The following is a 25,655-nucleotide window of genomic DNA, read 5'->3' as shown; positions in this document are numbered from 1 at the left end:
GCTTACGTTCCAAGCATGTGCCTTTAGAGGTCATGATGAAAGCTCTGACTCAAAAAATCAAGATAACTTCATTGAACTGATAAAACTTATGGCAAGTTATAATGATTAAGTTAATGGAGTTGTCATGGAAAATGCTCCACAGAATGCCAAATATACATCACCCAAAATTCAAAAGGAAATTTTACATATATTTGTAAATAAAGTGTGAAATGTGATTCGGGAAGAAATTGGAGATGCCAAATTTTGTATTCTTGTTGACGAAGCTTGGGATGAGTCTAAAAGAGAACAAATGACTATCATTTTAAGGTTTGTTGATAAAGATGGTTTTATTGGAGAGCGATTTTTTCATATTGTGCATGTCAAAGATACTATGGCTATAACTCTTAAAAATGAGATATGTGTTCTTCTTTCTCGTTACGACATTCAAATTGAGAATATTCGAGGTCAGAGATATGATGGAGGAAGTAATATGCGTGGTGAATGGAATGGATTACAAGCTTTATTTCTTAATGATTGTCCCTATGCATATTATGTGCATTATTGGGCTCATAAACTACAATTAGCTTTAGTTGCAGCCTCTTGAGAAGCCAAACATGTTCATCAGTTCTTTGTCCATTTGACATCCATTATCAATATTGTTGTTGGTTCTTCTAAGCATAATGATGAATTACAATCTGTTCAAGCTGCTAAAATTGAAAGTTTGATCGCTTCCAATGAGATTGAGACTATAAAAGGGGCAAATCAAATTGGTACGCTACAACGAGTTGGAGATACTAGATGGGGATCTCATTTTCAATCAGTTTGTAGCTTGATGAGGATGTTCAGTGCTACTTGCTCAGTTATCAATACTATCCCAAATGAGGGATCAAATTATTCTCAACGTGGTGATGCTGAAGCGGCTTACATGGTATTAACATCTTTTGAATTTATTCTTATATTACATATGATGAAAAAAATCATGGGAATCACTAATGCACTTTGCCAATCTTTGCAACAAAATTCTCAAGATATTGTGAATGCCATGAGCCTAGTTTCAACTACAAAAGTACTCATTCAAAAGCTGAGAGATGATGGGTGGGAGTCTTTGCTTACTGATGTTAAATCATTTTGTGAAAAATATCAAATTGATATTCCTGATATGAATGGCCAATATACTAGAGCTCGAGGCAAATCTCGTCGTCAAGTTGACAAGTCATTGACAACAATGGAGCATCATTTTAGGATTGATATATTTACTGCTACAATAGACTTCCAGTTGCAAGAATTGAACAATAGATTTAACGACCATGCAATGGAACTTCTCATTCTTAGTGCTGCTTTAAATCCTAAAGGTGCATATAAATCATTTAAAATTGATGATATATGCAAATTGGTTGAGAAGTTTTATCCACAAGATTTTACTGAGCAAGAAAGATTCCTTTTGAGAATTCAATTGCAGCATTATGAGCTTGATGTGTTGACGCATCTAGATTTTCAAGATATGTCTACATTATCTGAGCTATGCAGAGGACTGGCAATTTCAGAAAAGTCAAAGATTTATTATTTGATCAACAGGTTAATTCGTTTAGTACTAACTCTTCCAGTTTCTACTGCTACTACTGAGCAAGCATTTTCTGCAATGAAACTTATAAAAACTAGATTGCGTACTCGAATGGAAGATGAGTTTCTTGCAGATCATTTGTTAGTTTATATTGAGAAAGAAATTGCCAACAATTTCACTTTAGAGATGATGATAGATGAATTTTAGTTCATGAAAGATCGTCGTCGAGTTTAATTTGAAGGGGAAATCTTAATTTTTTTTCTTTTCTTTTTGTAATGGTCTCTAGCAAACTATGCAAATCCTAAGAAAAATTATCTTATAAGATGATTTATGGACATGTATTTTTTGTATACAATTTTATGACGTATGATTATTGTTTATAATATAGTCACGGACTCACGTGTAAAAAACACATAAGACTTATACTCACAAATACCACACACTTTATCAATCGCCCCCCAAACACCAATTCCTAGTTCCGCCCTTGTCTGCAGACAAAGACGTAGTGTCAACATAAGTTGTACTACGGTCATCGGCAGGTACTCACAGTGCATAACGAGCTGTGATGATACCATACATTATGTTATGTTAATGATGGCTTTAATAATGATGAAAAGTTATGGTTTTTGAAAGCAATGAGGTATGAAATGTTCTCTTTTGAAATGTCATGTTTTTTAAAAGAGAAAATGAAAAATGATCTCTGAAAGATAAAGTGCATAAAAGTTTTTCTATAAATATTAAGGAACCTGGATGGGAGATAAATAGGAATTTTTTTCTGCATATCATTGCATGCATCTCATGTTTATCATTAATCATGCATATCTTATCTCTATGCAAGTTGATTGTTTAACTTACTGAGATTTTAAGTAATCTCACCCTTATGAACCCACTTCTATTCCCTCTTGGAATGATAGAAGTTATGTCAGGACCATCATTCGACAAACAAGATGAACCGTTGGCTTCAGATGGTTGAGGAGGAACCTAATCCGAAGATGCAAATGGACTTGATGTTAACTTTTGTAGCAATGGCTCTATATACTATACAGCAGATGCGAGAGTTAAATCTGATTATGTAGATTCTATTTTATGGAGATTCTATCTCTCACATTATGTTGAACTCAAGTAGATCTCTTAAGTGAGAAAGTACATATTTATGGTTTATAAATCATTGGGATGTTTAGTTCATTATGGCTTCAATTATTTTTATCACTCTTATTTTTGTTGCGATTATTACATATTGCTAGTTGCATACTATGATGTATTGCATATTAAATACCGTAAACCCGGGGGGGGGGGGTATGTAAACTTTATGTTGCATGTCCCGACACTCCAAGTCTCTGTTCCATCCCAAGTAGAGGTTGGGGGTTTCACACTCCTAGAGGTGGGCACATTCCCCTTCCTCTGAATGCAACTTCATGCGGACGCCCGCGAGGGACTCCACTACACCATCTTGCTCGGCCCAGGCCCTAAGTGCTCTTTCATGAGCCTAGGCTGCAAACTCCTGCAACTCTCTCTCTCTCTCACGGCCTACCCATCTACGATCTAGGTCGCCAACTGGTCAATCCCCTAAAACATCCATGCAAAGAAACCATGAGAACCAAAAGTGGCAAGGGCATAAACCAAAAGGAAAGTACCGGAGACAAGATCCCTCTGAGCCGACATGTCGTGTCCTTCATGGCCTCCACTCGTGAGACACTAGAACTCGAGCTGCTCCTTGGCCCTATCGTGCAGCTCCGTCTCCCGCCACGGAAGGTTGTGCCAATGGGGCTCTGTAGCTCGGCAGGGTTGGGAAAAGGTAACCCGACAGGGCCATGACACCCCCCCGGGCGTCCTCCTCCTCCGAGATCGAAGAGCCCATAGTGGTTAATGTGGTTGTTGCCTCAATTGGGCGTCCCCCAGGGTTCGCTGTCAAGGATTTGTCATCCAGCAACCCCTAGCCTCGTCACGCCAGTGGCATTAGGCGAGGACCATCACGTCCCCATGGATGGATTCCCCGCCTAAGACAACTCCAAAAGGAGGAATCAAGGAAGCCTCCCCCATGTCCTATATGGTCCCTAACTCACCACACACCAGGTTCTTAACGATAGAGCGGAAAGACAATGTGTCCCCCCTGAAAATGATGGATAGAGGGGCACAAGAAAGGTGACCACCCTCCCCAAACCCCCCGTGGAGCCAGGAGAAACCATCACCCACAATGGTCAGGGCCAATGAGGTTGGATCCAAAAAAGTTGCGAAGAAAGTCAAGTCGAGCTCTTAGTCCTTGTCGTCCAACCCTCCAGGCTTGCACGCATGAAGCGGGCCGCCCAACACCCGTGGTGGCAAGGTAGTCTACCTCTGCTTGCTCCATAAGGGCTTGAACGTAATCAAGCGAAGGCGAGCCATGAAGTCCAACCACACCCGCTCTCTCTTCCTGCTGCAACGAGGTAGTAGGTGACTTGGGAGAGATTATCTATGAAGGCCTAGACAGGCTTGAAGCACTCCCCGAACAGGAAAAGGCTCCCACCCATCTGCAATGTGCCCGAGACCTGTAGAAGATCGGGCAGACGGAGTACGACTCCTTTTGCTCGATTCCCCTGCTCGCAGGCTGCAAGGCCTTTTCTCCCTCAGAGGATGGGGAGGTCCCCTCAGAAAGTCACAGCCCGAAGCTCCAGACTTGTCTGACATCACCACGAAAACCTCAATGTTTGTGCGGGTCAGCAAAGCTTCGCTTCACACATCCTACTAGTGCGCCTCAACCCATGCTTGAACTAGCTTGACACGTGCCAGCTCATGGGCGGATAGACTTTCGAGAAATCTCGATCGTTTGGGACTACCCCCAAACAGCCTTGACAGGAAAGTCCTAGCGAATCGTCTCCCAGGGAGGAACTCCCAACCTTGCCTAGACATAAAGAAGAACTTCTCTTACCAATCTTTGACACAGTCAAACTAGGGTTCCAAGTGAACGACTTTAGACCCAATGCCAGATCTGAACCTGCACACGTTGCCCTCCCGACACTTAATCTAATAAGTATAGAAAAACTCCCTCGCAGTTGGATCGGGATAGTCCTCATCCACACAACATCCAATGCCACACCACACAACAAGACATTAAGTTCCTTCAGGCATTGGGGTGGAGCTACGTCGGAGCCAACACAACGAAGTCCAGGACGTCTCATACCAGACAATAGAAGGGGAGTCGCAACCAATTGGCGAACATCATGGGTAGAGAGCAACCTTCGTGGCAAATCCCTCTAAGTCCATGGCCCTTTGTCGAGGTCCCGATCTCTCTAAGTCAATGTACTTTGATATCATGTACTAGCTGCGCACAGAATCAATGTTGGCCCAAGAAGTGGACGCTGACCAGTGGTACCCCTTAAAGTATTGCGAAGCCTAGCAGGGTACATCGTCTAGTCACTAAGGGGAGCTTCGAGGTGCAGCACTCTACCTGAGAAACAAGAAGAAGATTTGGGGGGCATTTGCCCTGACCGGTGGATCTAGGAGAGTTATGGGCATAAACTGGAGGGAGTAAGAAAATACCTGAAAGATGGGAAAAACGTGACCTAATCCCGACAAATATAGGAGAAAGCATTTGCGGCCACGCGACGCGAGAGACAGGGCACACACTGTCCTGGTCATGAGATGGTAATTGACTAATGAGTGCATGTGAGGCAAAAATAAAAAAGGAGGGAAAACACAATTCACACCGCTCGCACGGCGGGAATTGGCGGGATAACTAAAAAGGAGAAATTGAGACCTAGATAACGGGCCGAGAAACCCCTGGGGGACCAAAGTTGAGGGGCAACCGATCCATTCTCCTCATCGATGAGGAAGACCCTCATTAACGAGAAAGGGGACCCCTCGCATTTAATGAGACGATTGGGAGCACGTGTAAAAACTACCTGGGAAAGGATGAGCAACCGACAGGTAGTCACCTCGGGGAACACGGGCGTACGGAAACCTAGGGAAATGGGTTATTACAAAGGGAACGAGTGAAGACCCTTTTGACGGTAAGATGATTCTACTCTAACTAGAAATAATAAGCTCATACGGCAACTGACTAGGGCATCAGAGGCTACCCAACACCGGCCACTCTCCTTTTTCCCTTGCAGGTGTCGTGTGTAGGCGGTCGCAGGAGGTGGCTACAAAACATGCCTGAACACCCCTTATTAACACACTCTTAGTAGCTTATCTACGCTAGGTACAAATCCCGAATAAACAAGTCTCGCGCAAGTCATTTATAAAAAAATGGGTCTTATTAAAAAAGTATAGTTTTTTTATACTTTTTCAAGGTGGGATCCCTTTTTTACAAAGACTTGCGCAATACTTGTCTATTTGGGACTTATAGAAATCATTTTTCAAACTTTTATCTAAAAAAACATTTTTTTTTAATTCTAGCTAACGATTTTTACAAAATACTATACATCAACTTATTTATCATTTTTATATCATTTAAATATTTTTTCTTTATTTATTTTATATATTTTTTAATTACCATTAAATTTATAAGAATCTCATATTTTCCATATATTAATGTGGTTATAATATCTCTTTATCTCCAAAATGATATTAATATCCTAGTAAAAAATTAAAAACTGAATTCATCGTATTTTTTGTGAACTTTTTTATCCTTTTATCATGTTTTGCAAAAATTTTATTATGAATAATTTTCATTTTATTAAAATAAAGTATTCTAATAATATTTTAAAATTTTCATGTTTTATAAATAAAAGTAAAATGCGAGAAATTTAAAGAAAGATAAAAAAAAAAAGAAATAATTAAAAATGTGTAGCTTTTTCATGTTTTATAAATAAAAGCGAAATGTGAGAAATTTAAAAGAATTAGGAAAAAGGAAGAACTAATTAAAAAAATGTGTAATTTTTTCGTGTTTTATAATTAAAAGTGAAATGTGAGAAATTAAAAAAATAATAATAAAAAATAAAAAATATCACAAAGATGAATAGTAAATATTAAATACACAGAAACACTTTAATTTTTTTTTATTTTATATAATTACATTTATCTTACTTAATCCAATTGACAAGCGATTCTGTTTTCGGACAAAACGGTGAAGGAAAAGAAAGGAAGAGCACAGGGGTAGAAATGGCTCGGAGTATCTCCTACGTGACTGGCTCTCAGCTACTCTCTCTCCAACGCCGCCCTAATATAGCCATCATCGATGTCAGGTTTATTCACCATCACACACTCCTTCTTTCTGATTTTGATTTATATCTTGGGGCCGGAATTTGCTACGGAAACGTAAATTGAGCTAATTTTGATGGGTTTCTAGGGATGACGAGAGAAATTACGACGGCCATATTGCTGGGTCTCTGCACTACGCGAGTGACACTTTTTCTGAAAAGATATCCAACCTTATTCAAGAGGTGAAGGGGAAAGATACCCTTGTTTTCCACTGCGCTCTCAGCCAGGTTTTGTTGCAGCTTTCAAATCCTGTTACGACCTTATCTTTGAATTTTGTGATTTTTCCCTATTGGGTATCTCGTGTAGTATATAGAGGTTTTGTGGGGGTGGGAAGGTGTTCTATGCAGTCTGAAACAAATTGGCTTCGAAAATTCAGTATAACCTGTAATTTCTTAGCTGCGGGGAAGATATTAGTGTTAATACCACTAATCAATTAGATCTTTCATTATTTTTCTCATCCAGTCACAGAAAAAAATCTAAGTAAAATGCAGTCTAAGATCTGAATTGCGTTTACTTCCTTTTCCGTCTGGTGCTCCATACGGTTATTCTGGATCTTTCAATATGGCATTGGGATGTGCCAAAAACTCTTATGTTTTTGCAGGTAATAACTGAATTTTTTCACCAAATCTCTGGTCCTACTATAATACTGGTTGATCGCAAATTTCGGAATGAAGTAGTGCAGATGATTATAATTATTTCCAGTCATCTAGTTTTATATGGCTATTAACATCTTACGTATCCTGTTTAGGAATTCATCCAGCTCAGTTGGACATGAATGTCCAAGACAATATCATGTCATTTTGGATTCAGTCTGGAAGGGGACGTGAGTGTATATGCTGTCTTTATCCACTAATCTGTTTTTCAGGCAGAACGTTTGGGAAATTCAAGTTGGTTAGTGAATAGTTTGAGTAACACTTAAACTTGTCTTGACTTAATTGGGATGGACTATCATATTTTCCTTGAAGGTTTCCGATGGTGCGCTAAAGTTGGAATTTCATAAATGATTAGGTATATAATCACTTATGAAGTAAAAGTGATGGATGCTTGGGAAGTATGTATACCACGATTGAGCATTGTTGAAAAAAACAAGGGCAAATCACTAGCAAAACACTTCTTTCGAGTTGGAGAGACCACATGGTGTCTGTAAAAAAATTCCTCAATGAATGGTACTTTATTATTCATCGTTCCTTCAATAAGCAAACAATTATAATCATAATAGCAAAATGAAGCTTAGTTTAAAACAGAGTAGAGAAAAGATAAAGCCGGAAAGCTAAAAAACAAATCCTATTGCAACTCAAGTAATTGCACCACCTCAAATAGTTGCACTGCTATTCTTGTCCTGTAGCATATCTCTTCACCAGCCAAAGACTTCGTGCTCTTGGGACCCTAGCCTTATAGAATAAAATATTTATGTTGTGTGAGGGTCTACGACTTCTTCTACTTCCATCATTAGGTTCCTATGGTACTATTGGCTTTGATGAAGTTGTTAGCCTCCATGTTACAGGCATTTTTAATCAAGTTGTCTATCCGTAGAGTTGGAAGAAAGGGCATCCTAGGAACATTTGGAGGTCACTAATAGGAAGTTTTTGGACAGATACTCACATTCAGAATTATCCTTCTCTTTTAATAAAAGGTATGCATCTTGTAGTTGAGTGAAGCTTGATATATGCATTAATGAGATAAAAGTTACAAAGCAAGTGGAGGTGGGCAAGATGATCTATTATGAAAGAACTATTTAGAAGTCAGGGTGCTATGTAAATACATATGAAGAGGCTGCTTATTTGAATGTTTTATACATTCATATACTATTGAGTATCCCTTTTCTTTGAGATCACTGTTGAAAATGACTTTTTCTTCAACTTTTGCACATTTCATTATTTTAGAAACTTATGAGCCCTAGAACCTTAAAGGAAAATATGATATGAGAAATTATTCATCAAATATCAATTTGCTCACTTTCCTCTGTACTCAAATGACCCTACATGGCTGATATGAGAGATCAGTGAGATCTTGTCCAAGAATTTGATGCTGCCGAATGTAGGTACCTTGGACGATATATGATATACATATGTGGATTGGTAACTGCTCTCTTGAATGCATCCTCGGAGAAAATTTTTCGGTAGTCTTCAAGATTCTTCCCACTCGATTATGTGACACCCAAACTTATCAATATATATAAATACACACACAGATATTGTGATGTCCAATATTCTACATCTGCACATCATTTAATAACAAACCTTCTTTACAACAATTGTTGTGATTTCTTTTCTTGGCATTATTATACCGAACTTCATTCATAAATTCTGTTCTTACCGAAACTCTTTTGCAAAATTTTTTCTATAAGATAAATTTTATTAATAATTAAATTGGGTGTAATCCTGATATACAGGAAGTATACAAAAAAACACCTAACTAGCTTGGGGGTTTTCCTGAAATATCTACCCCATTGTTATCGTTCTCTAGGTTCGTGGACCAACTTGTGCACGAAAGATTGTCAATTATCTTGAGGAGATGAAGGAAGATTCAGGAATAAAGAATATTTGGGTCCTGGAACGTGGTTTCAATGGTTGGGAAGCTTCTGGTCGACCTGTTTGTCGCTGCACAGATATCCCCTGTAAGGACGAGAGTGCATAGTCATCAATGGAAAGAACTCCTGGACGGGAAAGAACGATGGTATGATGTTGGGGCCATCTACTTACAATCAGTTTACAGGATCCATGTCCAAACAATATATTCAGTTCGTAATATAGAATATGTAATTTGATTATGTTCCAGTTTCTACTCAGTACGTTTTATCCTTTTTCTACTTAGTGAGAGAGGTATTACGGGGAGAAGCCCACAAATTCTATTATTGGAAGAAAAACTGTTTGGTGTTAACTACAGTGTAATTATTCTTCTCTTTCCAGGATGATAAAGGAGGAATTTGCATGTTTGGATACCTTTTAAATGGAGAACAGGATACTCTCCATTTCTTGGATAGCAATCAATTTAATGTACAATATGGAATATCTTGATTATTTCAAATTATGTTGATGAGTGAAATGACTAAAATATCCTGTATTTTGTATGTTTCTCTTTTTCTCATTTAAGCCGAACTCTAGGAGATTCAAATATCAGCCTCTCACACGTGACAATTAGCTAACCTCGGGCCACAATGTCTACTAGCAAATAAATACCTAATGCACATGGACGTTGTAGAATGAAAAAGGGTCTTGGATGCTCTGGTTCGGAAATGCTTGTCTTGGCTATTTGACTGAAGAGTGTTAGATCTGAAGACAAGGTTGAGGCTAGTCCGTTTGCACCTACCATGTCAGCCACTTTTAGAAGAAAAAATAAAAAGAAACCAAGGTCATGTTTGGTTATATAAATGAAATTTTTTTAGATGTATTATTTTTTGGGTTTTGAAAAATGGAAGTAAAGATTTTGAACAACGGTTTTTTTAAGAAAAATAAGTTTCGTATTTGAGTTTACAAAAGCTGATAGATGCTACTGAAATACACAATAATATAGAAAAAATTACAATAAAATTAGCATTTAACTGAAACAAGTTTGGACTTAGCCACATCTAACACTCTTTAAGGAAATTCAAGTTCTTTGTAGTTTGTAAAGTTTCAAATGATCTGGTGCAACAGACCTTCTCTTAACTTGTTTTCTTCAAAATATAATAGTCTAATTGATTATCGTATAACTCAAATCAACTAGATACAAATAGTCAGTCCAAACTTTCACTAAAATAACACCTCTTTGTCTCAAAATATTATAAAAAATATCTACGTCCACCCCTTTTCTTTCTACCGATTTTTCTCTATATGGTACGGAAAGAAACAACACCACCACACTAAAATGAAATAGACACACAGGACGGGCCCAGCCTCCATGAATGACAAAACAATTCAAACAAAAAATAGACATTTTGCATCCGGCAAATTAGGAATGAGGAGTAATATTACTCATTATTTCAATTCTCATCATATTCTCATCATTCATCATGAAATGATGTCATAAAATGATAAGAAAATGATAAAAAAAGAGATGATGAATAGATTTTTTTCTTAAAAGAGAGTTTTCAGAGCTAACTCTAATTCTCTTCTTGGTTTATGTTTCTTGATGTTTGCCCTCTGAGGTAATCTCAGATTTTCCTTTGTAAGTGGTACGCACTTCTAACTGAAAATATACCATTGGTTGTACCTCTCCATATCAATTTATCTGCACTGCCACATTGACTTATTGGGATTTCGCTAATCAGATTAGCTTTTTTCTGTGAAAAAGGTATAGAGCTAACAAGGGCCATATTCTATTGTTTAGTGTCATGGTCTATAAGCGCAGCTACCCTCTCCTCTGCATAGGGGTGCAAATGGTCCGGTCCGGCGATGGACCGAAAATCCAAAGGGACCTAATTTTTTTTATTTTTTTAAATAATTAATAAAAAAATTTATTTAAAATACTAAATTAAATTAAGTGACTAATTAATGTGGATTAAGTAACAAACTCAATAAAAAAATATTTTATATGGTCAATGATAATAAATTAGATGAAAATTATATTATTAATTTATATAATTACTATATAATTAACTAATTGATATTATATATTAGTTAATTCATAGAATATTAACAAGTGTTAATAACATATTTAAAATTTTATATTGTTAATAGTGATAGGTTAGATGAAGATATATATAAAATATTGTTAATTTATAGAATATTAACAAGTATTAATAACATATTTAAAATTTTATATTGTTAATTGTACAATTATTATATAAAAAATATATATAAAATATTTTTTATTTTTTTATCTTTCATTCGGTCCGGTCCGGTCTGAAAAAATCGTGGACCGTGGACCGGACCGAACCTTTTTAGTCCTCTAAAGTCTGGACCGAGACCGACCGGACCAAATCTCGGTCCGGTCCGGTCCGGACCGAAACAGTTGATCCGTTTGGTCCGACCGGACTATTTATCACCCCTACCTCTGCATGAAGTAAGTTGACCTTGCTTTGGACCTTTTTCTTTTTTTGAAAAGACAAATGTCACATGTCCAAGAGTGACCCCGGCCCAAAATTATTAATAACCCTTACTTATGGCGGAAGAATATTGTAGTAAACAAATCAAGTCACCTGAGAACTTACAAATAATCCAAATAATTAATACTATTCTAGAACTCAGGTTCCGTAAATAAAAACCCCCATTAACCAAACCTTTACAAAGAACCACTTCACATCTCTTAACAAAATAAATATGTCCAACCAAAATAACACCATAAAATAAATACATGAAATTAAGTTCTAACATAAGGAATACCAAGCTTGTCTATGCAAATAAGTCCTCGAATGCAACCTTGAATGGATTCCAAACCAGAAAAGTTTGAAACCAAGCCTCTTGTCCCCTGTTTTGCCAATAAATTTGCTACCATATTTGCTTCTCTGAATATGTGCCTAAACCGAACATTCATTTCAGATGCTAATATTTTGATATCTTCCCAATAGTCCCAAAGAAACCAATATTTATACACACCCGACGCCAACCATTGAATTATAAGTAAAGAATCTGATTCAATCAAAATATCCCGCAACCTCAGTTGTTTACATAATCGACGACCATCCAAAACAGCTTTACATTCAGCAATAGTGTTAGTGGCATGACCATAAGAATGGGAGAACCCAGCAATCATATCTCCATTTAAATCCCAAATAATTCCCCCTCCTATTACCACAACATCCTCCATCCACATTTAACTTTAGTCTCCCTCTCAACGGCTTCCTTCACAAAATTAACAAAGGTTTTTTTTTAACAATAGGTAAAATGGGACAAGACAAACTTTCCAGAATCACCTTATCATTTCCACCCATGTGCCAAAACATCTTCATATTACTAGAAATATTCCTCAGCCCCACTTTTACCTCCTAAATCACATTCTCAGGTTTAAATTTAAAACCTTCCATTCTAGCCGCACATCTAGCTTTCCAAAGTTTCCAAGAAATAACAATAGGAAGGAACACTTTAAGCCAACCCACCTGCGAACTCAAAGACGCCCTTTGCCACCAAATATTCAACATGCCCTCCCAATTCCAAATATGTGAAACATTAATGTTACAAGATTTTGCAAAGAAAGACCATACCTTTTGAGCTCCTTCTCTCTCACATAAAATATGATGCAAGGTCTCCACTTGATGTTTAACACAACATTCCCATCTCGATACCATTGGAATGCCTATGTTCCAAATAATGTCATCCACCAGAATAGCCCTTCTCTTAGCTCGCCATAAGAAAAAGGACATCTTCTTTGGTGTCCCATTTTGCCATAACCATTTTTTCCAATGACATATTTCACCTCTTTGTTGAATTAATTCCCAAGTTGATTTTGTGGTGAATTTGCCGTCAACCCCATGCTTCCATGCACAAATATCATGTCCTTGCCGAAGCTAAACTCTAGACTCAATAATATTTCAAATCATCTCATCTGGAATCAAGTGCTGCAATTCTTGCAAATTCGGCCCTGTAGCATCAAAAACATCTGCAACTTTCAAATTTAAATCTCCTACTACAAGAATTGAATCCATCAAAGGTTCAGTTCCTAACTAATTTATCCATCCAAAAATTTCATTTTCCTTTCCGAATAAGCCACTTCAAATTACATATCACTTTTGGCATTAAAGCCATTACACCCTTCCAAAATTTGGAACCAATTCTTAAATGCATCACTGAATACAAACGAGAATTACCAATGTATTTAGTAGTAAAAAATCTTGACCACATGGAACCCCCTTTAATCAATTTCCAAGCAAATTTCATTATCAATGACTCTTGAACATCAAAAGGATTTTTTATTCCAAGCCCCCTCCTCAACCGACAAATATTTTTTTTTCCACGCTATCCATTTCCTTTTTTTTTTTCCATTGACGAACTCCAAAAGAAATTAGAAAATAATTTCTCAAGTTTTGATAACACACCTTTTGGCAAGTTTAAAACAGAGAGCATGTGAATAGGCATACTATTCAAAACATGCTTAATCAACACAATTTTTCCTTCAATAGAAAGCACTTTGCTTTTCCACCCTGACATCTAATCTTTTGCCAAGGGAGAATCAAACATTCTGCAAATAACGAAACTCCCAAATATGTGCACAGCCAAAAACATCTTTGTTCCATTTTTTCAAAGCCCCTTTTAATAATTTCAACTTTCATGTTATCTGCACCATCACACAACCATTCACCCTAGCATTCCACACCTCTTGAACAAGAGGAATGAAATCATCATGTGAACCCCACATGCGAAGAAAACAAAAAGGCTGAATAATCATCTCTTGGTCTTTAAGCAACTGAACCATCATCGGAGCATGATCTGAAGAAGTTCAAGGCAAATACTTAACATGAATATCCCCAAAACAATTTAAGAATTGAATATTAATGAGCACCCTATCCAACCGAGCACATATTCTTCTTCCACCTAACCTTCCATTACACCAAAATAAAAGATTTCCCTCAAAAGGCAAATCCAGCAAAGCAAAATCATGAATACATTCATTAAACTCTGATTTAGCCCGAGAAGCTTTTAAAAGACCTCCCACCTTCACACTATGATTTCGAATAATGTTAAAGTCCCCCCAATGATCCAGGGACGACCACAAGGTTGCTGACTTTTCAGAAAATCCCATAGTCCATGTGCTTAGCTCGAAAACAACTACCATAAACAAAAATTGCAAGTACTCAATATCCTCCATGGACAAACCAACCACTAATAGCTTGATCTGAGATTGAGATCAAATCAAAATCAAAATCCACGGTCCAAAAAATTCAGATTTTTCCTCCACAATCCGCCTTATTAAAATGAAACGACAAATTCATCCATCTTGCCCATCTACTACATTTAGTAGAATGTACAAAAGGTTCTAAAAGAGCCACCACAGAAGGCCTACTTTTATTCAAAATATGTCGAAGTCCTTTTTGACAAAACAATCCCCCTAATATTCCAAGCAAGAATATTCATAAAAAATTTAAAGGAATTTTTGGAACGAGTACGGCTTTCCAAAACCATTATTGATTTTTCTTTCCTTATCCCCTTGACTTTTTTCAATGGGACATGCATATCAGGATCAGAGTCAAAGCACTTAGCAGCTAATTCATTAAGATCATCCTCTGCTTCCCCATCAGTAACAGCCCGACTCCTCACTCCCTCCTCTTCCAACTCTTCTGTACTCAAACCTCCCAAATCAGCCAAACCCAACTCAAATTCCAAAACCTCATTAACTAGACGCAAGGAGCTTCTAGGTTTAGATTTTTTGGAAAATTTCGAAGATTCAACATCAACCTCCTCCTTTACAATATCACACCAGTTCACCTTTTGCCTTGGATCATGGCCTAGAATTCCAGCATGTTCCTCATCAAATACATCTCTCAGTATAGAAGAACCAGCATTCATCTGCTCAATAACTCCACTGTCATTCAGCTCCAATTCAGCCTTTTTTTTCCACAGCAATAGGACAGGAGTTAAACGCCACTCCCAACTGTGAAACATACAACGTTTCCTTAAAAACCTCGATATTCAATGCTCTCTGATTTCGGATGGACTCAAAAATAAACTCTCTCCTGGACTTTGAAGACTTTCCAACAACCTTCTCAGCAACTAGGATTTGAAGATTGTCCACCCGATTCCCCACAACCTTCCATATTTTTCCCCTTTGATCTTTTTTACCTTCATCCTTCATATCAATTTTCTTTCTTTTTTATCCTTTGATTTCCATTCCTTCCTTAAACAATTAATCTCCTTAAACAATTAATCTCCAAATGCCCCTGCTTGCTACAACACGCACAAAACAATCGAATTGATTCAAAAATTACCTCTTGATAATGGCAAGAAACCAATCCCAGAGGCCCCAACCAAAATGATTTACGAAGTGGCTTTGAAACATCTATCTCAACTCAAATACAAGCTGCCTCTGGACAAGTCACACACGCCGTAGCATTATCTCTCTTCAAATACCTACCAAATCCATTACCAATACTACTCAACATTGATTCTTGGAAATAATTTGGCGGCAATCCCGACAAGGTAACCCACACAGGAACCCAAGGTGAGTCTTCCTCTTCCACAAAATCCGGACCTTATAAGAGGAAGGTTGGGGCAACCATTTATCTAGCTAGATTTTGATAGATTTTCCATTACCAACTCTCTAAATTAATCCTTCTTCAAGTAGTGGTTTTGCTACTGGGAAGCTCCTCCATAGAGATGAAGGTCTATTCCCTAATTGTGTTTGGTGAAAGTCTCCCTTTGGATAATATTTGAGGGATAAGACTCTTGCAGCAAGAGAATGAGGAGCCTAAACCAGTCTCCAGCATTGTTTGGCCAGCATGGCTAAGTTGCCAATTGGTCCAATGAATCTTTCTCTCTCTATCTTTCTGCCCCCACCAAAAGCCTTGCATCAGTAGATTAATCTCCTGTGGAATGGCTCTTGGGATTTTGAAAATCCCCAAACAATAAGTTGGAATAACCTGTATCACAGATTTCAGAAGAATATCCTTTCCATCTTGTGAAAGAAGTTTGGTCTTCCAGTTGCTTAGCCTTGATCTAACTCTATCTAGCAAGCTATTAAAGGATCTGAATCAAGTTCTACCCACTTAGGTTAGGAGTCCCAAGTATTTCTCATAAGACTATATGGATCTGCAACCAACTATTTGAGTGATAATGTGCTTTGAATCTTCTTTTGTATTGTTGCTAAAAAATATCGATATTTTCTCCTTGTTGAGTCTTTTGTCCCACTCAAAAAATGAGCAGCACAAAAGTTGTCCCAAGTGCAAAGGGTGTTGCGTAATAATTAGGAATAAAATTCCTAGATTGTCTCATTGAAGAAGTTGCTTAAAATCAAACTTGTGTAAAATGGTGAAAATATTCACAAAGAGAAAATAAAAGTGGACATATGTGCAATGAATAAAAGAGTGCAATGGGAATGAAAATGGCACTGGTCATGGACTGGATTCATATTTTTAGATTTTTTATTGTTGCAATGAAAAGTAAAAGACTAAGATGCAAAATAGTAAACTAATAACTAAAATAAACTCGCTGAAATTAATTAACCAAGAATCAACTTACTAAACTAATTTAATTAATAGCACATTAAACATTAAATCCGAAACTAATTAAACACCAAATTATAAAGCAAGCTAACTAATCTAACATTAACCAACTAATGAGGCAAAACAAAAAAATTAAATCTCAATTACCCACCTAGTAACAATTGAAAATTGCCAAACTAATTGCAAGACTCAAAATTAACAACTAAATCTAACAAATTGAAATTAAACAATTGAGAAACCAATTAAGCTAAACAATCTTAATTAAAAAAATTAAAATTAATTAAGCTCTAATTAACCCTTAATCAATCTATTGTCTAATGGAACTAAGAGATTAACAAAACTAAGCTAGATTAGAAAATAATTGATAAAATACGAGCTGCAAATTGAAAAGCCCTAAAATCAAGATTCTAGCTTGTATTCAAATCTCAAAATCAATCTAAAACAATTGTAATACCTATTAAATCGAAGCTGAAAGGAGCAAGGAAAATAACTATCATCAACGTTAAACAAGCAGGATATAGAATACCCAAAATCGAATGGTTCTGAGCCAAAAATCTAAAAAATACAACATACAATTCAAACTAAAACTAAATAGAAAGTTAGGGAATGTAAAGAGCAAGTAAGATGGCTGGAGATGGAGACGACAGGTAGTGGAGGAAGGTTGGATAGTGGCAGTTTGGACCCCTCGAGGAGCATTTCAAAGCTGGAGGCCCTGCTTGTGCTTTTCCCTTGCGTTGCTTCTGAAGAACAACCCAGCGTGCATCTGTTTTCCTCCCGACGTGCATGTCTTTTATTTTTTTGCTGCTTAATGTCTTATGATGTGCTTTTTCGAGAGGAGAGGTGCTGAGCCTTCTTTTTTGTTTTTTTTTTTTTTTTTTTTTTTTTTTTTTTTGTCTCTTTAAGCATCAGTGCATGTCTTGGCTTATATGGAAAATTAGAAACCAGAAAAAATTAAAAGGAAGAATAAAATATCAAAGATGTATTGTGCATATGAAGAAATGCCACCCAATGAAATCACAAATTATAAAATTAAGCATAAACCATGCTATCAACCAATTTAAATCACAACTTGGATTTACGCCTCTTAACCATTTTTCCATCTAAAAGCAATAATAATGTCATGAAATAATTGAAATATATTGGTTCTAGAATATGCAATAATTCAGCTAATCACACTACTCCCCAACAAGCATTTTGCTAATCCCTAAGCAAAATAATGAAAATTAATTAAAATGAATATTGCATAAAGATTGAAATCCAAACAGAAGCAATCAAACACAATTCTAAATTCTCACAAAAGGTGACACATGACTACTCAACCCCAGGAGTTATATCCACCAAGACTGTCTCAACAGATAGAATGGGGGGGCAAATGTCTTAGAACTCAAATGTGTGTGTAGCTAAACTGGTTTTGTGTTCCTAATTACTAGCCATGATTTGTCCTAGGATTTTTCAACTTTAAGATTAATCATTGTTGATTCTAACTACCTCAAAGCCAAAGGGACTAGCAGTTTTCACGCCAACTCTATTTAAAGGTTGAACACTTAACTCCCAAAGTTTTGGGTAACTGTGTCTAACCCTTTACTTAGGAAAGCTCCTTAAGCCCCCTTCATCCTATTTTTTTTCTTTTCAAAATTCTGTTTCTTTTTTTTTAAATGGCTCGATAGTCCTGCAGTTTACTTCTCCTGTGTTAAATCAGTGAATAGTAAATGGGGAACACCACAAGTGTAAACATGTGCAAAATGTTCTTCAAAACTTGCCCTTCATTCTATATAAATCTTACCAAGTCTCATCTCAGTAAGTATAGCATCCCGGTGTTTCAAGCCACGCATCAACAAAATATGATGCATCAGAAATCATGCGTTATGCTTAGGTTGGAAAATAAATCTTCACAAAAATAATTCCACTCAACCACTCCACCAAAATGCTCAAATTTCACAAAATGCTAGAAATAGAGTGTGTGTCAATTATTTGTGTATCAGTGTACATCACAGTAATGCAAAATTTTGTTCTCCTGTGCACACATGCTCTATCCCCTAACTAGTGAGAGGCATGGTCCTCAATGAATTGAACTAAGGAAAACAAAGTGCACGTGAATAAGTAAGCAAAATAGACAACCAAGCATGTGATATAAAATCAAAGCAAAATATTGAATATAGATAAAAGACAAAATGTGATTGTCTAGATATTTTGATTAAAATATTTGCCTACAAGAAAGTAAATTGAGACTAAATAGTTCCAAAAGTGAGATTAAGAGTGCGTTTAGATGTTGAGTTGAGTTGAGTTGAGTTGAGTTGATAAAATATTATTAGAATATTATTTATTATTATTATTATTATTGTTTTGAGATTTGAAAAAGTTGAATTGTTTATTATATTTTATGTTGAGATTTGAAAAAGTTGTAATGATGAGTTGAGATGAGTTGTGTTTCCAAATGAAGCCTAAAAGTTAGATTTTAAGACAAAAGCCTTGTCCTTTGGATTTACAAGTTTAGAGGAATAAATTCATTATTTACCAAGCTAATGGGCTAAATGGTTTTGTTTTACCTGCAGGCAGTAAGGCCCAGTCCCATAAGGCCCAGTCCCGTAAGTTAAGCCCAAAAGCTCATCAGTCTTTTGGCCTAGCCTCGAGCTCAAATGCTAACCCACATAAGGACTATGTTGCGGCTTCTTCTCAATACAACAAGAAAAATCGAGAAGGGTCTCATCCTCTAGATGGCAGAATTGCGAATCAAAGAGAAAAGGTTAGAAGAGAGAGAAGGAAGGAGATGATGGAAAGGGGGATAAAAGGAGAGAAGGCACACGAGAGATGGAGAGCGATTCAGGACCTCATTTTAGAATCTTTAGTCTGTTTTTGTATTTTCAGAACAATCATTGGTATTCTTCTTGCTTTTTGCTAGGGTTTTTGAATCATCTATCACATGGTGATTCGGGGCTAATTTCTATAGCTAGGGTTGCAGAGGAAAGGGTTTTCTTTCACCATTTTCGATTGTTATTTGTTGCTGTTATATTTAGCTTATACTTGTTGTTTTATTTTCATGCCTTATCTATTATCGATTTGGAAGGATCTTTTGTTCTTGACCTGTTGTAGACTCACGGCACAACAGAACCTTGAAATAATCAAGGATCCATCAACCTTTGAGTCTTGAGATGAAAGTGGATTACAATACAGTGAGGGTTTTATTTCTCTCGATGCTTTTAATTTGAGTAATAATGTTTGTTTGGTTTTAAAGTGTTAATTTCTTGATTGAGTTAGCATAAGCAAATGTGCCCAGCAACTATAACCTGGTGGAAGAGGCAACCCTAACCCTGAACCCCTAGTATTTATGCTTTTTGACAAATACAGTTTTAGTTTCTAAGCTTTCAAAAGTTGTTTTGTATTCTTACTCACCTTGTTTCAAATATTAAGGCTATAGATCTAGTTTTATATTAATGTTTTCCTTAGAGTAATTACAAACCCTTGCTTCACTTTTCAAACCATTAAATCATCCCACATTCTGTATAAATCTAGTGCACATGGCTCACTTTTGCTCTCCCTGCAATTGAGAACAAATCAACTTCACAAAGGAGATTTGTACCACCATATTCTACTTCCTCTTTGATTGAATTCGTTTTATTTGTTTGAACTTTGCTGGATTATGTTGATATATTCATTCCTGTGGAAATGACCTTGGACACTCCCACTACACTCCAAACCTGCTTTTATACTTGGAAGCATTATTTTGATGAGTATCAAAATGCAATTAAAGAAATCCATAAGAGGGGAAAAGATAAATAAATAAAACAAATCGTGGGATCTTGCACAAACAATATCTCTTCATTGGGCTCGAAGGGAGTCATAAATGGCGTGAGACGTTGTCAATTGATAGTGAAACTATTCCCTTTCTTCGGATTGACAATGTCTACTGCGCCATGAGAATGGACTTCCTTTACAACATAAGGTCCATTGCATTAGGATTTCAGCTTCCCAAGAAAAAGATGCAATCATGAATTGTAGATCAGTAATTTTTGATCAGGGACAAGATGTGTGTCAAGGATCTTCTTGTCATACAAGGCCTTCAGTCGCTCCTTTGTGAAGCTGGAATTGTCATAGGCCTCCCTCCTTGCTTCATCAAGCTCCAAAATCTGAAACTTTCTTAAATCTTTGGCAGCATCAAGTGAAAAGTTAATTTGCTTAATAGTTCATAAAGCACGATCATGAATCTCAAAGGGCAAATGCAAGCCCGACCAAAAACCAATCTAGAAGGTGACATCCCTATGTTAGTTTTGAATGCAATCCTATAAGCCCAAAGAGCATCAAGCAATTTTTCGAACCGATCCTTCCAAGTGGGACGGACTGTTTTTTCAAGAATGAGCTTGATCTCTTTATTGGCCAATTCAGCTTGACCATTAGTCTGGGGGTGATATGGAGTAAAGACCTTGTGGGTCACTCCATATTTCTGCATAAGTTTTTGAAAATGTTTGTTACAAATATTCGAACCCCCATCACTAATGATTGCCTTGGGCATGCCAAAACATGCAAACAATTTTTTCAAGAAACGTATGACAACCTTATAATCATTTATTCAACAAGGTATGACCTCTACCCATTTTGAAACATAATCCACAACAACTAAAATGTAGGAATTCCTAAATGAATTTGGGAATGGTCCCATAAAGTCAATCCCCCAATAATCAAATATCTCAAGTGTAAGGATAGGGAAAAGGAGCATCATGTTACGTGCTGTGATTTTTTCAAGTTTTTGACAAGGCTCACTTGCAGAAAGACTCCACATCCCCATAAATGGTGGGCCAGTAGAGTCCACTTTGTAGAATTTTGGCAACAGTTTTCTTAGCTTCAAAATGGCCTCCACAAGCCCCAGTATGGCAAGAGTGGAAAACAGAGGTAAACTTCATCAGGAATACATCGAAGCACCAACTAGCACAATACTTAAAAATGTAAGGAGTGTCAAAGTAATAAAATCGTACATCTACAAGAAACTTACACTTGTAATGAGCTGTCCAATGCTCCGGAATCCAATCAATGACAAGGTAATTCACAATGTCTGCGAACCATGGAGTGCGCGACACTGCGAAAAGATGCTCATCAGAAAAATCATCATTCAAGGAATAAGTGGATGTAGACACATCAGGTAGCTGCAATCATGACAGGTGATCAACTACCACATTCTCTACTCTCTTCTTATCCTGAATAGTAATGTTGAATTCTTGGAGCAAAAGAATCCAATGAATCAACTTGGGTTTGTCATCCTTCTTTGCAAATAAATACTTAAGAGCAGAATGGTCAGTGAAATGACAACAAGGAACCCAATAATGTAAGTATGAAATTTATCTAAGGTAAACACAACAGCTAACAACTCCATCTCGATGGTGGTATAATTTTTCTGTGTATCATTCAAAGTAACACTTACATAATAAATGACTGAAGGCCTGTTGTCCACTCTTTGGCCAAGAATGGCACCAAGAGTGAAATCACTAACGTCGGTGATAATTTCAAACAGCAAGTCCCACCGAGGAGACTGCATAATAGGGGCAACTCTTAAGTGTTCCTTCAGGGTCTTAAAAGCATGTTAGCACTTAGTGCTACGGAAATTTGATAGTAACATGAAAAACCATCGAAAACAATAAAAAGCATTACCAGCTACTTTCTCTAAAATCTGATCTAGGAAAGGTAATGGGAAATGATCTTTTCGACTAACTGAATTCAACTTTCAGTAGTAAATAACACATTCTCCAGCCCGTTGCCTTCCTAGTTGTGATCAATTCACCATGATCATTTTCAATGACAGTCAAACCAGATTTTTTTTTTGGACTACCTGTGTCGAACTTACCCACTTGCTGTCGGAGATAGGATAGATAATGTCAACAACTAACAATTTCAGCACCTATTTCTTCACTACCTCCTTCATGGTGGGATTCAACCTCCACTGTCCATCATGAACTGGTCTCACATCTCCTTCTAGAAAAATATTGTGGGTACAGATTGAAGGGTCAATACCCTTGATGTTAGCAATAGTCCAGCCTATCACTCCTCGATGTTGTCTCAGCACTGTTAATAATTTGTCTTCCTGCTTTGAAGTAAGCTGGGAAGAAATGAAAACCGAAAATATGCCCTCAACTTGGCCAAGAAAAAAGCCTCATACTACTCGGGAAAGTCATCCTCAAATGCATTCTAGGAATCAAATTCCGATAACAGCTCTGAAACATCAAAATCATATACCATATCAACTGTATGCACCTCAGAATCGTCGCATCCACTAGGCATCTTGCAAGTGTTGAACACAATGTCATATTCCCGAATGTGAGCTTCAGTACACCGATTTGACAAAGTGTTTTGGAGGTAGCAAGGAATGGGCATCCAAGGTTGACAGGCGAATGGTAAATAGTGGAAACTAGCTGCTGCATATCAAGAACTACAAAATCATTGGATAGTAAAATTTGTCCGCCTGAACCAGCACATCTTCAACAACACCCATCGACACCTTGACTGATTTGTTAGCCAACTGTAGCATGATGGAGGTCTTTTCCAGCTCACCCATTCCCAATTGCTCATATACTGAGAACGGCGGCAAGTTCACACTGCTCCCCAAATCAAGTAGAGCTCTCCAGTGATGGCCTGAGTTTCATCTAGGCTTGACCCTTAGAATTGTTCTAGGTTGCCATGGTATTTTAGGAGTTTTAAAAGCCTTGATGTAGTGACTTAAGCCCAAGAGAAGAGTGGCTTTAGTTACTTGGGAATTTCAGCCTTATTGGGAATTTAGGTCCAAAAGTTTAGGCCCATGATCCAGTTCTATTTGCTAGGGTTATGTGACTCAAGAATATTTTGCTTTGAACCTAGTCTTGAATGTGGGCTAAGGGAGAGAGAGAAAAGTATAGGAAATGCCAAGGGTTGGCTTACACGCCTATCTTGGAAAAGCTACCACTTGTCATTGTATAAGAAACTTTCTAGATGATTCAAAGGACAAAAGGAACCTAGAGGAGACCAAAGGATTTTCGGCCAAATTCAAATTTCCACATGTTTAGACGCTTTGTCTTCCCAATTCGAGTTCCAAGGGAGTTATCTTGGAAAGAGAAGCTTAGGGAAATGAAATGGGACTTTTTCTAGGCATTTTGCATGGGAAACCGAATGAAGCCTTATGGGATTTCGAAACTTTGTCAGATAATGCCAAGTGTCATGCATGCATGGAGCTTCTAGAAGGATATGTGAATAGACTTTTGGACTAAAGGACAAGAATGCCCTTGAAATTTTGGTTAGCACACTTCCAAGTACTATGTATCTTTGCCATTTGTCACCTAGACAAAAACTGGACCAATAGAACATGAAAGGTCACCTAGGGAATGAGAGTTGGAAGATGAAGCATCACCTTGGGAAAGGAAGGAGGAGGCGGACGGCAAGACCATGGCATGTGTCTTTTGCCACTTGTCATCCATGCCAAAGGTTACTTGCTTGGGAAAAAGAAGACTCACATGATATTTTACCGTGTTACCCTTAGAAGAAACACCCAATTGTTTGAAGAAAGGAAAGGCATAAAGAGGAGACAAGAAGAATTTGGCCAAGGGAAGGGAGCCTACACGCCAACCCCAAAGAAAATTGCACCTTCCCAATGCAATCCATCTTGGGAATTCCAAGAGGTGGTTTCGACCAAAGTGAAAAGAGGAAGGAAATCTTTGCCACTTGTCTTATATGCATTAGTTTTCAATCACCAATGAGGGAATGAGGAGTTTTCTATAAAAGGGGAGGAAGACCACACGCCCAAAGGCTTCTTTTTTTCCATGATTCGAAATTTTCATGCTCTTACCCTCTCCATACAACTCTATCATATTTTCTTGAAGAATCTCTCACTTTTTTATACTTTCTCCTCAACCAAACAAGAAGATTTTCTTATCTCAAAAAGAGATTTCGGCACACTAAGTCTAGTCAAGGTAAGAATCGGTTTTTCCTTCTAAGCTTCACACACATATCACTTGCTTAACCCAAAAATGAGATTCAAATCTCATTTGGTCAATGTGGAAGAAAGAACACCCACTTTTCTTGTGATTTCTTGAAGATGGTTTAAGGTTCTTAAGAAACCTTAGAAGCCAAATGGAGGGAAGAGTTTATCCTCCATGTTTTTCGGCCACTACCCATGTCTTTAGTTATTTTAGGGTTTGCTTTACCTTAAGAATGAATTGAAGAAGTTTTTACCCCAAAAACCCTAGAAGCCGAATAGATATAGACAAGTTTTGCTCTAGAAATCTGCACATACACTCAAGAACAATGAGGTGAGGTTTTTAGTTGTTTTTCTAATGAGGAATGTTCGGATTCACAGCTTGCTAATATTGCTATACGTGGATTTTTTTTGTAAGTATACACTCAACCTACTATTGGTTAACACTTGTATATGATTATATAAATCTTCTCATTACCATGTTTATCTTGGTTGCTATTTCTTGATTGTTTGTTGATTATGTTACTATAATCTTATATCAATCCATGGAAGGAATTATATGCTTTGAAATTGTGATGAATATGCCATCAAATTCTTGTAGATATTTCGGTTTTCACATGTTTATGAATGATGAAAAATGTAACATGATGTTTCAGCCATACCATGTCTTGAATGATTCAGATCTTGGTCAAATGTTACGATTTCATGCTTTGTTTTACTAAACTATGATTTCTATGTTATTTGCTTGAAGTTTAGAACATGTTTATGTGATGATTTTTCATGTTTTTGTGCCCATGAGTTTCGGCCTTAGCAAGATTTTATGGTTCTATGTACATGTTTTTTTATCTATCATGGTTTATGTGATTATGCTATGAAATGAAGATGTTATGCTTGGCTGTTCTATGCACGGCATCTCATATGTCATATGTCATGCATAA

General features: G+C 37.1%; 1 protein-coding gene and 1 long non-coding RNA gene across 2 annotated transcripts; one reads left to right on the top strand and one right to left on the bottom strand.

Annotated features, from left to right (window-relative positions):
- Window positions 1–392: 392 nt before the first annotated feature.
- Window positions 393–11,962, bottom strand: LOC121265949. The gene is made up of 3 exons (XR_005940713.1): window positions 11,950–11,962; window positions 1,591–1,595; window positions 393–563 (listed from the first exon to the last, which is right to left on the bottom strand). It is a non-coding gene; the product is annotated as an uncharacterized LOC121265949 (long non-coding RNA).
- LOC121265948 (dual specificity phosphatase Cdc25) lies at window positions 6,553–9,598 on the top strand. Its single transcript, XM_041169612.1, has 3 exons — window positions 6,553–6,702; window positions 6,807–6,945; window positions 9,185–9,598. Exons 1-3 carry the CDS (start codon window positions 6,620–6,622, stop codon window positions 9,353–9,355), a joined length of 393 nt encoding a protein of 130 aa, XP_041025546.1. The 5' UTR covers window positions 6,553–6,619; the 3' UTR covers window positions 9,356–9,598.
- Window positions 11,963–25,655: the final 13,693 nt, after the last annotated feature.

This window comes from Juglans microcarpa x Juglans regia, chromosome 5D, assembly GCF_004785595.1.
Source record: "Juglans microcarpa x Juglans regia isolate MS1-56 chromosome 5D, Jm3101_v1.0, whole genome shotgun sequence".
NCBI lineage: Eukaryota > Viridiplantae > Streptophyta > Magnoliopsida > Fagales > Juglandaceae > Juglans > Juglans microcarpa x Juglans regia.
This window is presented reverse-complemented; position numbering and strand designations above follow the sequence as displayed.